Source organism: Bos taurus, chromosome 23 (genome assembly GCF_002263795.3).
Source record: "Bos taurus isolate L1 Dominette 01449 registration number 42190680 breed Hereford chromosome 23, ARS-UCD2.0, whole genome shotgun sequence".
NCBI classification, from domain to species: Eukaryota; Metazoa; Chordata; class Mammalia; order Artiodactyla; family Bovidae; genus Bos; species Bos taurus.
This window is the reverse complement of record NC_037350.1, coordinates 8,311,643-8,326,851: the sequence shown is the minus strand read 5'-3', so window position 1 is coordinate 8,326,851 and position 15,209 is coordinate 8,311,643. Positions and strand designations below refer to the sequence as shown.

The window sequence follows — 15,209 nt, the reverse complement described above, 5'->3', positions numbered from 1 at the left end:
GAAGACTGAGGCCTGACCAGACCAAGTGGCTCAACCACATCTGGGCCATTGGCCGTCCCTGGCAAGAACAGGGTGACCCAGGAAATTCCCTGGCAGTCCAGTGCTTAGGACTCTGTGCTTCCACAGCCAGCGGCACAGGTTCCATCACTGGTGGAGGAACTAAGACCCCGTGTGCATCCTCTGACTGTCAAAGAAAGAATAGGGTGAGGCACACGGCCCTTGTATCTTCAGGAGCACCTGAGGACCCGGAGGATTTCAACCTGGCTCAGCTGCCACCACCTTTACGTTCTCAGGTGTTTTCCATTACCTGCCAATCTGGAGTTTTACCAATTGCATGTGATTCTGATGAGGGAGAGGCAACTGTAGGTTTACCTACGGTTGTAAGAAATAACGGAGATAGAGCCGTTCTACACTTGTCCTAGCTTCCCCCAATGCTAACTTTTGCAAAACTATAACATCACCATTAGGATACTGACATTGCTAAAATCCACCGATCTTACTCAAATTTCCCCAATTAAGTGTGTCACATTTTAATGATCAGCCCACGGAAGCTTCGACCCAATCTTAACCTACTTGGCAAACCTATTGTGATGCAGAGGGACTTCACACCACTGGTGCGGTTTGTGTGTGTGTGTGTGTGTGCCCCAGAAAACCGGAAAGAGGTTAACAGGGAAAATTAAAATTCAGGGCATGTTATGTGCTAGGCTCCACTCGTGCCATCGTTTGCTGCCTGCAGCAGCCTGTTTCACCAACACGAAGAGTAAGTAAGGCGTAGGGAGGGAGGGTGGCTGGGTGCGAGGTCCGAGGCCAGGCAAGGGCTATTCTAGGCCCGCCTACACACCCCGAGCACAGCACAGACGGGCAGTCACGCTGCGTGCGAGGAGGCCTAGGGGGCTCCACAGACATTAACGGAGGCCCCACGGGGCCTGCGATGCACGTTAGAGCGGGGCCCGGCTCCGACCAGCGGGGCGAGGGGCGCACGCCAGGCCCAGACCCCACACGCGAGCTCCGGAGCACTGCTGCCCCGGGGACGCCCCGCGGGACGCCGGGAAGCCGCGCCCCGCCCCGAGCCGCCGCGCAGCCCGCGGCTGCCCCCTGCCGCCGCGGCGTGGGCGCTGCAGCCCCGGCTGTATCCGCCTCCGGATTGGCGGCTCCGGCAGTCTCCGGGCCGGCTGCCTGCGGCCATCGGATTGGCTGCACCCCGATACCGCGGCCCCGCCCGTTTCCCCGGGTCCTTTGATCACGCGCCTACTGGCTCTTCCGGGGCCTGGGAGCCAACCGAGGGCGTTCCTTTCCGGGCTGCAGCGGCGGGAGGTAAGGCATGGCCGGGTTGCATGGGCTGCAGAGCGCCGGTACAGGTCCACGCCTGGGGTGTCGGGATTTCAGGATACTCGGGTCGCTCTGCGCCCCCCTCACGTTCTCCTTCCCTGGCCTGAGCCTCCCAGCGCCGTGGGAACTACCCCTCGCTCTCCCTTGCTGGTGCGCATCCTAAGGACGGCCTGTCAACCTCCCTACCTCGGAATGTCCCCTCGACCACGGGACAGGCGTGCGACTGGGCGAGTCCGGAGCCCCCATGGGCACCGAGACAGGCGGCTCAGCCCTTAACCTCTGATGGAAACCCAGGCGAACCGGGGTCACAGACCTCGGAGCGTCTGCGTGCAGCCACCCGTGAAGAGTCTCCTTGCATCTGTCATGGGAGCTGACCCTCTCCACTTCCGCCTGTCATGCCAGGCTAGGAGGGGAGGACCCGGGCGGAGCCCCGAGTGAGGACCAGGGGGAGGTGACATCACCTCGCAGATGCAGCCCAGCCCTGCCCACTGGTGTCCACTCTAGCACAAGACCAATGCGGGAGACGGTGCCCAGGTTCTATGTCTGGAGTGACACCAGGGACAACGAAGGCCTGCGACCTATAGCCTGAAGTGTGGGCACTGGACCAAGATCGAGGGGGGTCCTCCAGATGCTCCTCCCTCACCCCTTGGCTGCAGTGAGGACCCCTTATTTTAACCTAATCTCTCCATTTTGCTTCACTGGATAGCTTCTGGTAGCCCAGTGCTCTAGGAAGAGGGGGCGGGAGCTGGGGACCTCCACCTAACCTTCCCTCAGTAACTAGTATCTGCAAATGTTTGGCCAGCACCAGCACCTGGGTGAGAGCCCCACCCTGGGCAGCACTCAGGCCCTGGGTCTGGCCTCCCCTTGGTGCCCCTGGGTAAACCCCAGGATTTGCTGAGAGTCACTGGAGGGCTCAGCCCAGCACACTGACCTGGAAGACCCCCTCCCTCCCTTTTCCAGGACCTGACCTTAAGTTTTCATGTATTATTACTATCTTGGGGAGGGATCCAGAGCCTGGCTGTCACCCTGGGTGGAATTGACAACCTCCTCCTTCCTCTTCAGATTTCCCTCATAGCTCAGTTGGTAAAGAATCCGCCTACAATGCGGGAGACCTGGGTTCAGTCCCTGGGTTGGGAAGATCCCCTGGAGAAGGGAAAGGCTACCCACTCCAGTATTCTGGCCTGGAGAATTCCATGGACTATATACAGTCCATGGGCTCCGAAAGAGTCGGACATGACTGAGCAACTTTCACCTTCACTTTCACTTTCCCCCTCTTCAGGGAGCCCGGGGGAGGCACCCTCCCGAGGCGGTACTGCCCATGCTGACTACAGGGCCCTCCAGCTGCCGATGTCATGAGTAACACCACAGTGCCCAATGCCCCGCAGGCCAACAGCGACTCCATGGTGGGCTATGTGTTGGGACCCTTCTTCCTCATCACCCTGGTCGGGGTGGTGGTGGCTGTGGTAAGAAGCCTCCACACGTACACACACCCCCACACTCTTGCTAAGGCAGGGGCGAGTGGGCCTGGACCAGCCTGTACACAGCATCTCACTGTCCTGCTGTCTCGGGAGAGGAGGGTGTGGAGGTGGGTCCCTGTCCCCCGTGGGCCATCCTGGGATCAGCCGCCTCCACAGTGCTGTTTCCCTATTACAGGTGATGTACATCCAGAAGAGAAAACGGTGAGTGTCCCTGTCCTGAGTGCTCCCCACCTGCATTCTGCTTAAAAGTTCTTCCCACAGGATCTGAGACCCCAGCATACACGTAAGATGCCCTTCAGGCATTCAGAAGACCAACCTGAAATTCCCCGCACGCGTTAGGTTTTTCCTATCCAGACACGTGTCCTTAGAGCTCTAGGACCCTGAAAGGCACCCACTGGAGGTGCCCCGCTGGGGGAAACAGTGGAGTCAGATGTCTGCAGGGAGGTGTGGGGTGCCGTGGCTGAACACCCCCTTGCCCTCCAGGGTGGACCGGCTTCGCCATCACCTGCTCCCCATGTACAGCTATGACCCTGCCGAGGAGCTGCACGAGGCCGAGCAGGAGCTGCTGTCGGATGTGGGGGACCCCAAGGTGAGCACTCTGGGGGGACAGAGAACCAGCAGGGATGGGCCTGCTCTCCTCACAGCCCTGAAGCCAGAACCTGCTTCCACCCTCAGCCTTCCCCATTTGGGCTGGGGCCAGTCAGGTGCCTCCCTGCAAGCTGTGCTGTGGCCCGCTCTCCCCTGCTACAGGTGGTCCACGGCTGGCAGAGTGGCTACCAGCACAAGCGGATGCCCTTGTTGGATGTCAAGACGTGACCTGAGCCCCCTAACCCTGCCCCTCCCCGAACCACCGGGTCCTGATCGGCCAGGGCCCTGCAGCCTGCTGCTCCCCCAGCATCCTTCCCCCCAGCCTGGCTCCTAAGCCCGGCAGAGCCGCCAGCCTCCACTGGACCCACCTCCTCACTCCCTCCTAGGCTTTCAGTCCTTTGTGGGATGAGCCTACCTACTAGCCACTCCCAGGAACTAATGAGAATGTTTCTTCCTGGGGTGAAAGGGTGGCTGGGATTACCAGGTGGGGCTTTGCCCTTCCATGGGCACCCTTCTCTAGCCCTCCCAGACTTAGCTTTGGAGCTGTTCCCATGGTGACAGGGCCTAATGTATATTCAGTATATATATTTTGTAAATAAAATGTTTTGTGGCTAGGGGTGTAGTTGACTTCATCAAGACCGGCTTACGTTACCTTCCCTGTGCTTTTTCTTTTTCACTCACTCACTAGAGATCCTTGGTTTCTAACCTCTGTTCTAGGCACCACCACAGAAAAGACAGTCCAGAAAAGGATATTTTTTTATTCAAGTAACTGCAAATAGGAAACCAGAGGGGAGCCCCAGGCTGGGACAAATAATGGCTACCTCCTCCCTGACAGAACAGGTGGAGAAGGTGGCCCCTACACCTGACAGTCAACACGGGCCCCCCCCTCCCCACCCTCACTCTGCTGCAGCATCCTAGGGGCAGGACCCCACCTTCCCTGGGACTGGGGGAGTTGGTACCCAGCCTGCTTTGCTCCAGGCCCCTTCCCCTAAGGGCTTCTTGGAGGAGGGGGACGTGGGCAGAACAGGAGGCAATGAGGATGGACATTTGGCGCTGGTAGCAGCAGCAGCGACGGATGTCTAAGAACAAAACACATAACAAAAAACAACACGACTGTCCAGAGGTAGTTTGTGAACAGAGGAAAGATGGAACCAGAACCTTGGGGGTTGGGGAGGAGCAGAAGGGTGGGAGTGGGCGAGACTAGCTCCTGGTTATTAGTGCCCCGAGGGAAGGGAAGAGGGGAAACTGAGGCCTGGAGCGGAAGCAGACAGGGGCGGGGAGTGGCTCCAGCTCTCGAAAGTGGCTGCTGCAGGGAGCCCAGGCCTCCTGGGCCTCACCTGGATAAAGGGGATGCTTTCCATCATTGCAATGGGATTCCAGGGTGAGGGCAAGGTGGGCTGGAGCCTGCCTAGAGCTGGGAGAGGACTTACATTCCTACCTTCCTTCCTGAGCCCCCAAGAGGGTGGCCCCACCTAGTGTGGGGACAAGGCAAGGCGGGAAGGAGAGGGGGGTGAGCCACCCCTCGGTGAGACACAGGTCGATTGGGGGTGGTGGGGGGCATCTCGGGGCAGTCGCCCCTCTCCAGTGGCCGCACCTGCTGCGGCTAGTACAGTGGCGTGGGGCATGTCCGAATGAGAGCATGAGATGGGGCTTGGGCCCCTTTTAAGGCCAGGGGAGCCCTCCCAGGCCCCTTAACGGGAAGCCAGAGGGGAGAGGCAGAGGGGATCCCCAAACCGAGAGCCCAGCCAGCAAGGCCCCCACCACACAGGGAGCAGGGGTGCGGCAGCCTGGGAGCGGCTAAGTGGAAGTCAGCTTTGTCCGGGACGGCGGGTGTGGCGGGTGGGTGAGGGGTCGCTGGGACCTGAAATCAAAGGGAGCGGCTCCCCATTCGGGCCCAGGGACCCTGTGGTGGCTGGTGTGCGGTGTAGTGTGGCGGGGAGGGCGCAGGTAGGGGGCAGGGAGGGCCTAGGGGGGGGGCGGCGGGAGCAGAGCGGAGCTGTCCAGTCCCAGAAGGAAACTGCTCCTCGGGAGGGAGCAGGCGGCGGTCACTGCTCTTCCTCTGAGGACTCCTGCGAGATGCCCTCCTCTTCCTCCTTCTCCTGCAGGGTAGGCAGGGCCATCAAGAGAATGCCAGGCCCGCCCCCTCCTCTGCTGCCGCCCCCAGAGGCCAAGCTCACCACCCCCAGCTCTGCACACCCGGCCTCTCCAGAAGGGGGATGAGTCAGGGCTGAGTGTGTGGGTGACTCAGCAACCTCCACGGCCCAGTTTCATTCATAAAAAGGAAGAATTTAAAGGGAGGGAAAAAAAACCACACACACGCTGCTCTCACACACAGCCAGGCCCCGCAGCCCCCAGAGGCAGGGGGCTCCTGGCAGAGCACAGGGCACCCCTGGGCTCAAGCTGGCAAGGAAGTGACTGGTCCTGGGGTGGGAGACGGCAGCCAGGGAAAGGAAAAGGGGAGGGCAGGGGTGGCTGGAGGCTGTGAGCCCCCTCCACGGGGGGTACCAGGTGGCCTCAGCAGCCCGCAGGGGCAGCTGCTGGGCGGTGGAGGGGCCACGGCCGCGGGCTGACCCCAGGCCAGGGCGGGGAGCGAGGGGAAGTGTGCGCCGGCCGGGGCTCACTCACTGGGCGGGAATGTCGGGACACCACACAGGGCCCCCGTGCCAGGCACAAACTCCAAAACAACCCGTTTCCTGTTACTCACTCTTGGGGCCCTGCCAGCACCCCAAGCCCCCCTCAGCCGGTGGTGGCTCAGCTCACACAGCTCGAGGAACGAGCCGTGGGGAGGACAGGTTGCAGGGGCCCCAGCTGCAGCGGCGCCCCGGAAGATCTCTGGGCTCAGCCCGCCAGCCACCGCTCCCAGCTGTCTGGGGGCCCAGAAGGGGGTGGGGCCCCCACGTGAGGAGCGGCGTCCACAGGGCAGCGCCCCTCAGCTCCCACCCAACAGGCTATGTCCCACCCCCTCCCAGAGTTGAGATCCTCTACTGCTGCTGCTTAAACCTCCCTTCTTCTTCTTCATTACTACAATGGGGGGCGGGGGGGAGACACTACCATATGACCTCAAGGTCCACCCTAGAAGTTCTGACTCTGAACCAGAAGCAGGGGAAGGAAAAGATAAGAACACCCCCAGTAAGGCAGGGCAGGGAGTCTGGCCTGGTTTGTACCTGGGACCCTGCACTTCTCATGGACACAGCTCTTCAGAAGCCCTGGGCTGAGTGCCAGGAGTCCGGGCGCCCTGGACAAATCCTTTCCCCTCCCTAGGCCTGGGTGAAAATGTGAAGTCCCACCATGGCTGGCCCTGCAGGTCAGGAGAGCCGTCTCCCTCTGTGGGCACACAGGAAGGAGCATCACTGTCTTTAACAGTCTCCCCAGAAGAACCAAGCTGCCTCTGCCGCAGTCACCTACCAGTTTTTTGGGTCTGCCCCTTGGTTTTCTCCCTGGAGTTGTGGTGGTTTTCTAGATGGTCAGAGAAAAGATCCACTAAGTCAAAAATGTCCCTGACGGTGCCCACCCAATGACCAGTGTCCCAGATGGTGAGGGACAGCAGGGAGGGGCGGCCCGGGACTCCCACCCCGGCGGGCCCACCCGAGTCCAGCTGGTGATGACTGGCCAGCCACACCGCCCCCCCCCCACCCCAACATACACACACGCCCCCCAACTCCCTCCTCCACCCATGACTCAAGAGGATATGAGTCGTGTTTTAGAAAAAATAAAATAAAAAACAAAACAACTTCTCTGAAAGGCTGATGCCACTATGAATCTGGCCTCCCCCCTCATTCCTGCAGGAGCCAGGGGACCTCCCGAAGAGAAGGTGACAGTCTCAGCCCTGGACGGAGCTGCCCCCTTGCTCCTCCCTCCCAGCTTGCCTCTCCAGACCAGGAAACCTGCTGGACACCTGACTTCCCCACTGTCCTGGGCAGGCCAAGGCCCAGAAGTGAGACCTCAGTCAACGCCCCCCTCGCCTCCATGGGCACAGGCCCATCACCACCCATGTGCCAGAAGCAGGTGCAGAAAATGAGGACAGACCAGGCCTCCCATGGCTGCTGTCAGGGCAGAGGGCCCCCTGCAAGCCTCACCCGGGTCTTGGCGGCACCCTTGTTTTTGCTCCCCTTCGGTCGGCCCCGAGGTCTCTTAGGTGTTGGCACTTCACTGGGCTCCTTCTGCAAAGACAGATGAGACAGTCAGAGACACAGAAGCCACCTGCCCTGCCCCCTTTCAGGACAGAGCCCTCTGCCCCAGCCCAGCAGTGGTCTGCGCAGCCCCACTCCAGAATCCACAGGAACCATGGCAGGTAACCCTTGGGATCCAGGTTCTCCACCTGACATTCTTTTGCAAAGCCTTTCCCTTAGCTTCTCTGCAACAGCAAAATGACAAGACACCAGAAGGCCTCTGGGAAGGGTGTCGTGGAGGCAGAAAGACACGAGACAGCTGTCCATACTCCAGCTCGGCCTCTGATCAGCTCTCAGATCTTGGGCCAGACGCTGAATGAAGACAGGACAAGTCTCCCAGCACTGGGCTATGATCACTGCCCACCCCACCCATACCTCCGCCAGAAGGCAGGGATGCAGAAGAGGGGAAAGGATGCCCCTTCCCCTAGAGGGAGCCTCCGGCTCTACCTGCAAACCAGACTCCCTCCAGTTACCGAGACCCCTGCCATTTGGGCCACTGAAACTTTAATTTTCAGAGACAGAATAAAAAGCTGCTACATAATGCACAGAAGACGGGCAGTAAAGGCACATCAGTGGTGTTTCCCAGGGCGGCTGCCCGTTCATCGCGCAGTAACCCCACACCCCTTCTGACACCCCTCACCAACATGCCCACAGCCGGCAGGGGGAAGCCAAAGGAATCGGACTAAGGGGATGACTTCTCCACACGTGAACAGGGCTCTGAAAGAGGCAGATGAATTCCACCGCCCGTGAGACTCCTCACGGCGCCTAAAGAGCGAGTACAGAGATCCCCAATGGGGGTGGGGAGGCGTGCCTGGGGCCTGGTGGATAAGGATCAGCTTCGGTTCCTTTCCCCTTCTCTCCCCCAGGAAAGGGAAGGAACGGGGCTTCACCCACAGCTGCACCCTCATGTGGGGACAGCTGCCTCTCAAGAGAGAAACCAAGGTCTCCACCAGGTAACAGGTGGCCCACACAGCCTGACTGGCCAAGCTCCCTGGGGTACCCGGAACCAGGGCTCTGAGTCACTCTGCCACCAACTCCCCAATGTTTTAAACTTTCTGGGCTTTTACAGAACCAGCCAAAGCCCAATGCAGGGTCACTCAAGGAAGCCCACGAACAGGTGCTGGCCCCTGCCCTGGGATGGAGAACTACAGAAACGGACAGTAAGTATTAAGTAAGTCACCAGAGCGCCGCCACGCGTACTGCTGGGCTTACATATGTGAACGTTCACGTTTCTACAATTCATCTTTGTTGTTTAGTCGCCAAGTCACATCCAACGCTTTTACGACTCCACGGACGGTAGCCCACCAGGCTCCTCTGTCCATGGGATTTCCCGGGCAAGAATACTGGAGTGGGTTGCCATTTCCTCCTCCAGGGGATCTTCCTGACCCAGGGATCAATCTTGCGTCTCCTGCTTGGCAGGCAGATTCTTTACCACTGAGCCACCATACTTCAATACGCTGGTCCACAATGGACTGGAGATAAAGGGTGAGTGGTTTACCAGTGTACGCTCTGGCCTGCATGACTACAGGCTCACTTCTGGCTTGAACTCAGGTTCAGCGCTCCCTTGGACCACACTCCTCTCGGGCACCAGGGACGCGTGTGTGGGGAGCGCACACATGTGTAGGAATGATGCCGCACCCTGCCAGTCCTGTTTTCACCTGCCATGATCCCTAGCCCCAAGAGGTAAACCGAGGCAAAGGTCTGGACAGCCAGCTGCCTCCTGCCAGCGTGGCCCCAGGGCTCACCGGAGGCTGCTTGCGAGGCCGGCCCCGCCCGCGCTTCTCAGCGCCGTCCTTCTCCTGCTTGGAGGCCAGGGGCTGGCTGGACTTCGAGCTCGACTCGCTCATCTTCCCTCGTCAGCAGAGCAGGCGAGGAGCCACGGCTGGGCTGCAGGGAGGCAGGAAAAGTGTTAGCCACCTCCAAACCCTCACCACTCCCACCCGAGAAACGCCCAGCGGGAAACTGCCTGCTCCCAGGGACCCCCAAGACTCCACATCCAGCCTGGCGTGCAGGCTGCAGGGCGGGGCTGGGCCGTTGGCTCTAATCAGAGCCTTATCTCCTGCTCAGAAGGGCTCTTTGTTGCCCTGCCACCCCCACTCAAGAGTGCAGCCAGCCCAGACCTGGCCGTGGGTGAGGTCACCCTGGCTGAGGTGTGGGCAAGATGGTCCTCAGACTGCCAGGGCCCTCCCCTCCACTGTGCCGCCCCTTCTCTTTTAAAAGCAAGCCAAGCCTGGGTAGCTCTCGGGGGAACAAGGGAGGAGAGGTAAGCAGGGAATGAGCCCTGCACATCTACCTGGCAGCCATGCCATCAGTCCCTGGGCCACCTTGTCCACAGCACTGCCCAGGGCCCCAGCGGTTCTCTCTGCTTCCCTCTCCCTGGGTTAAACCTTGGAGGGTCAAAGATGCGAACAATTTGGGAAATGGGGGCTAAAACCACACTGGGTGAGGTGTGGGGAGGAAAAGAAATCACCCAAAGCTGAAAGGGGAGTCTCCTCTTACCCCAGCCCACTCCCACCCACCTGGAGTCAGACAGGATCCTTCTCTTTGATGCCTCCTCTCATGAGGGGCAGGGACTTCTCCAACTGAGAGGGAGAAGACACTAGCTGACCCCCTGAAGCCCTAGGAGGGCTGATCCTCAAAGCGCCCTGGTCCTTTTCTAGCATATTCCCAAGAGGACTGTTTGGACTTAATCAGTCCTACAAATACAGAATTCATGTAAAACCACCCGCTACAAGGGGCACATGCACCTGTATTTGGGAGTCTCTTCCAGAGGCTGAGAAAGAGCCCCCATTCCTATCCTCCCAGTTATTATCCCCAAGTTACAGACAGAGATTTGTCCTGGGAGGCTGCCCTTGGCAAAGGGTGGGCCCAAGTGTCTCCACTTCCAGAAAAGCCCCTCAACCTATAAAAGGGGAGTAATGATGCTCCACCTGTCTTGCCTTCGTCCGCAGACTGCAGCAAGAATCAAACCAGGTAAAAATTAAAAATACTTAAACAACTGAAAGGTTCATTCCAATCAAAATGAGAACTAGAACATTTGAAAAAGACTCTCCTTTTTCAGATTCAGACTATTTCCAATTTTAACCCAGAGAGGAAAGCCTGTTGTTTTGCAAACTTGTGATTGTTAAGAGGGGCCTGAGGCCCCTGATCCTCAAGTATTGAAATGCTCCAGACGGCGAGACTTCGTCTGGTAATTATTCCATTTCATAATATTTCAGACTTGAAGACCCTTTTAAACAAGGTGGTTGGTGATTTATCCTGCTCCATCATTAGTGGCTTGGCCTGCTCTGTAATTACAGGCAGTGATTAGAATCTTACATTACACCACAGATCCCCCTTCAAAACTAAACATCAAAATTAATCAGCTAAATGAGCGCTGACCTCACATGAGGTTTGCTGGAGGCCCCCTCCAAGAGGGGGTTCTAGTTGGGCGAAGCCAGCCCCTAATCCCAGAAGGCCCAGCCTAGCCTGCCTGGGGACCCTGTTGAGTGCCTCTGGTATTTCCCCCACTTCTTGCTGCTGGGGACCCTTTAACCCGCTCACCCTCACCACAGATCCAGGCCTCCATGAACTGAATTAAGGCCTGAGGCCCTCTCTGGTGAGACCAACAAATGCTTGTCTCTTCCACCTGTTTCTGAACATCAGGGAGGCCTGGCTTGGAGAAGCCACGTTTGAGGCCCAACTTCAATCCTATGGTCGGTAATAAGCCCCTTCGGGCCTCAGACTTGTCCCCTCCATACAATGTGGGCTCCACAAACGCTAAGGCAACCCGTGGCCATGACTCTAGGAAATCACCATGGGGCTGCCTCATCTCCTCCCAAAAAGTGGCCTAGAGGAAGGGCTGATGAGGTGCCCAAGGTCACAGAGCTAGTTGGAGTGGGTTCCTGGCGACCCTTCTCGCCCGCCAGTTTCCTTACCCGCCTGGGGGCTGGTAAAGCCCCTGTCGCCCCTACTCCAGACCCGGGCCCTGGGTGACTCTGCAAGTGTCTGCGCCCGGCCGTTGCAGGTCGGCCGGAGGGACGAGGGGCCGGAGCGCGCGGGGGGAGGGGCGCAGGCCGCGGGTGCAGGCGCGGGAAACCGGTGCCCTCCGACCGCATGCACCGCCACGAGGGTGCACCCGGCCCCACTTCCTGCCAGAGGGGGCACCCAAGCCCGCCTTGGGGCAGGAAACCTGGCGCGCGCGGGGGAGAGGAAGAAAGCCGCCTCCCTCCGCGCCCTCCCCGCAAAATAAAAGCCCCAGTTAAAAAAAAAATGAAACGGGGAGTCAAAGGGACTAGTTCCAACAGAGCCCAGCAAAGCAGAGAAACCAGTTTGTGGGGGCGGAGGGCAGGCCGGGCCCCGGGGGCTGAAGAGGCGCAGGCCGGGCCAGAGGTGGGGTCGGGGTGAAGCCCCAAACCCAGGCCAGAGAGTCGGCCTCGGCTGCGGAGCGAGCGCCGGGATAAAAGGCCAAGCCTGGAGTTCAGGCCGAATTGCGGGGTTCCCGCCCATCCCACCCCCCACTTAGAGAACTTCCCCAGGCTGCGGGGCCGCCCGGCCCCGGGCTCTCCCGCCGCGCCCCAGCCTGCCCCTCTCCCCGCCCCCACGGCACAGGCCCGGGATCGGGCTCGGGCTCGGGCTCGGGCGGGAGCGGCGGCCGCGCGAGGTGCACCGAGAGCCGCCGGGTGCACGACTCGCGCTCGCCGCAGCCGCGCGCCCCCTCCCCCACCGCGCGCTTCTCCCGGGTCCCCGCCCCCCGCACGGCGCCCGCGGCGCGGGGGCAGGGGTGCGGGCGCCCTCCCCGTGCCGCGGGCCCCGCCGCCCGCCCCCCGCGCTGCGCGGCCCTCCCCTGCCGGCGGCTCGCGCAGCCCCGGCCTGGGAATAAAGCCGGAGGCGCGCGCTGCAGCCCCGGGGCGGCTTGCAGGAGGGGGCGGCGTGCGGCCGCGGCGCGGGCGCCCCCCTACGCCGCCGGCCCCGGGACGGACTCACCGCGAGCTCGGCTGCCGGCCTGCGGTGCGCTCTCCGAGCTGCCGGGAGCGACGGTGTTGGGCGCTGAGGACCGGCCTGGCTCCGCCGCCGCCGCCGCCGCCGCCGCTGGTAGCAAATGCGGATCTGAAACCGGGAGAGAGAGCAGAAGCGCTCAGAGGCCGCCGCCGCCGCGTGCTCGCCGCCCTGGCCCCCGCGGGGTATTTATATGTCACATCCAGGCCGGGGAGGGGGGGGGGGCACAAAAATATTCCACCTCCCCCGAAGGATGGCGAGGGGCAGGAAGCTAGGCACGGCCCGTGCGCGGCCTCAATAAATAAATAATTTATTTAAATGATAGATATTTAAAAAAAAAAAAAAAAGGAGCCACCGGAGGGGCCGCGAACTCACGCCTTCTTGGAGCCGCGCCAGGGCCAGAAATAGCCCGGGCTCGGAGTCCCAATTAGAGGAGCGCAGCCCCGGCTCAGGGGAGCTTAAAAAGAGCGACCCAGGGGCAGGGGGGACGGGCCCGCCCGCGCCAGCCGTGTCACTGGGGGGCGGGGACATGCAAATGAGCCTGGGGATTTAAAAGGGCGGCCGCCCGCCGCCGCCGCCGCGCGGGTGGGTGCTGACGACGGCGAGGGTCTTGCGGAGACGGGCGTCTGGGGGCGGGCGCGCAGGGGGGCCGGGTCGGGGCCCAGAGGCCGCGGCCCCCTCCCCGCAGTCCCCGGCCGGCAGACGTGGGGAGCTGCTGAGAGGGGTCACCAGGAAGCTCTTCCCAGGGGGCGGGCGTCCTCTCTGCGTGGAGTGGGCCCGCGGGAGAGACGCCTCTGGGGCCTTCCGGGCGTTAGGCCTGGCGCCCACGGGCGCGTGAATGTGCGCGGGCGCCGGTGCCTGCGGGGGTCTGCGCGGACGCGGGTTGGAGAGTCCTGCGGCCTACCCGTCGTCCTCTCCGCCTAGATAACGCGGCTCCTTAGAGTTTCCCCTGGGTGGACAGGTGTCTGCGTGTGCATTTCGGTGCCAGCCGTGTGTGGCTGACTGGTGAAATATAAGGTCTTGTGAAACTCGAACGTGAAACTTGTGAGATCCAGAGTTTAGATTTAATGGGCCCGAGTGAACCATAATCAAGGTGCGGTCTCCACGCGAGGCAAACGATTGGCTCCTCTTCAGGTAAACCTGAGGGGAGGGCTCGTTCCTTTTAAGTGACCCGGATGGTGTTGTGGAGACCAACGGTCCCACTGGGTGCCCTGGCCCCTTCCGCTGTGACTTTTTTTTTTTTTTTAATAAAACGTGACCCGGTGGTCGCCTGGAAGCACTCTGAAGGCAAGGAATGAGTCTGCGCACGATGTACCTCGCCACGCCTGGAGCCACAAAGACCTACTGCGCGAACGAGAAGGCAGCCCAAGCGGGAAGATGGCGCAGAGGGCGGTGGGGGAAGAAAGGGCGCTGTCAGGGGCGCGCCCTGCAGGCCGGGCCCGGGGCCTTCTCGGGCGCACCTCCCCGCCCCTGGTCCCCGAGGCGGCCTTCCCCATCTCCCCGTGATGCAGGGACTCGCAGTGCGGCCCAGTGACACACGGCTGTGACTCATGTTTCTCTGTGCTCCCCTTCTTCCTCCCCGGTCGGCGGAGGCCCCGGCTCGGCCCCCTCCTCAGGGGGCAAACCGGCGCTGGAGGGTGGGGGGACGCCTGGAAAATCCTGCGCCCAGAGTGGAGGCGGGGTGGGGAACCGGAGGGGCCGGGCCTCCTCGTTTCAGGAATGTCTCAGGAATGTTTCCGGTGGGGGTGGGGGGCAGGGCCGGGCCGGGCCGGGGGCAGCACGTGCTCGGCCGGGTGGGGGCGGGGACGCCAGGGCGGGAAGGCGCTGGGGCCAATGGAGCGGGCTTAGGGAGGAGGGCGCGGGCCCGGGCGGGGAACGGGCCGGGAGGCCTCCCTCCGCGCGCCCGCCCAGCGCCCAGGTGAAAGGCTGTCCCTGAGAAGTCCCCGGGCTGCCCCGGGAGGGGAGAGGAAGTCACCGAAGGGCGGCCTGAGGGAGAGGAGGGTGGAGGGGGAAGGCGAGGGCGAGGCTGGGGGAGGGGCGGCCTGCCCCTTTGTGTGGCGCGGGGGTGGGGGTGGGGCGGGGTGGAAGGCGCGCCGCTCCTTCCGTCTTTGTGCCCGGCCCGCCAAGCCAGCGCTTAGTAGGCCGCGAGTCCATTTGGCTGGAGGGCCTTGAGTTGCCAGCTCGAGAACTTCTGCAGCGTTGAGTGGAAGAGCGAGCCTTCAGCCCTTACCCTACCCGCCTGGGTCACAGGCCCCTGCCGGCCACCCGGGCGCCCACGCCTGGGCCTGGGAGAGCCCCCCCAGAGCCGGTCTGCCCCGGCCCATAAGGCAGCCCAGGCTTCTAGGCCCGAGCTCCCAGGCTAGCCGCCCTTCCAGGCCCCTCCCCTCGGCGCGCTAACCTCGGGGCCGCTCTCCCTGGCCTGGGCGGCCAGTGGTGGCCCCTGAAAGGGAGGGAGGTGGGGAAAAGGAAGAGAGCCTTCCACCTCGACAGGGCTGTGGGAAAACTTGGCCAACTTTTTGGCCCACTTCTAAACGAGCTGACTTGATCTTATTTTTCCTACTCTTATTTCCTCCTCATCCTGACTTCACCGACTTGTTACCTTGTATTATGTCTGTGTTTTTGTAAGCCACCTCAAACCCTCTGAAAGGAGGCAGGCATAAATAAATTT

The 15,209-nt window shown here is 61.4% G+C and overlaps 2 protein-coding genes across 9 annotated transcripts; one reads left to right on the top strand and one right to left on the bottom strand.

Moving 5' to 3' along the window:
* Window positions 1-1,276: 1,276 nt before the first annotated feature.
* Window positions 1,277-4,009, top strand: SMIM29 (small integral membrane protein 29). 3 transcript variants are annotated; one of them, XM_024983361.2, is made up of 5 exons: window positions 1,277-1,479; window positions 2,609-2,792; window positions 2,983-3,008; window positions 3,291-3,396; window positions 3,558-4,009. In XM_024983361.2, the coding sequence occupies exons 2-5, from the start codon at window positions 2,682-2,684 to the stop codon at window positions 3,621-3,623; spliced, it is 309 nt and encodes a 102-aa protein (XP_024839129.1). In that variant the 5' UTR covers window positions 1,277-1,479; window positions 2,609-2,681; the 3' UTR covers window positions 3,624-4,009.
* Window positions 4,010-4,128: 119 nt separating this feature from the next.
* On the bottom strand, window positions 4,129-13,009 carry HMGA1 (high mobility group AT-hook 1). 6 transcript variants are annotated; one of them, XM_010818062.4, is made up of 8 exons: window positions 12,917-12,975; window positions 12,530-12,652; window positions 9,858-9,951; window positions 9,310-9,451; window positions 7,472-7,555; window positions 6,801-6,851; window positions 6,560-6,719; window positions 4,129-5,494 (listed from the first exon to the last, which is right to left on the bottom strand). In XM_010818062.4, the coding sequence occupies exons 4-8, from the start codon at window positions 9,409-9,411 to the stop codon at window positions 5,361-5,363; spliced, it is 531 nt and encodes a 176-aa protein (XP_010816364.1). In that variant the 5' UTR covers window positions 9,412-9,451; window positions 9,858-9,951; window positions 12,530-12,652; window positions 12,917-12,975; the 3' UTR covers window positions 4,129-5,360. The 6 variants fall into 6 exon arrangements, with proteins under 6 accessions (XP_010816364.1, XP_005223325.1, XP_010816363.1 ...); XM_005223268.5 differs by lacking the exon at window positions 6,560-6,719; XM_010818061.4 differs by lacking the exon at window positions 9,858-9,951.
* Window positions 13,010-15,209: the final 2,200 nt, after the last annotated feature.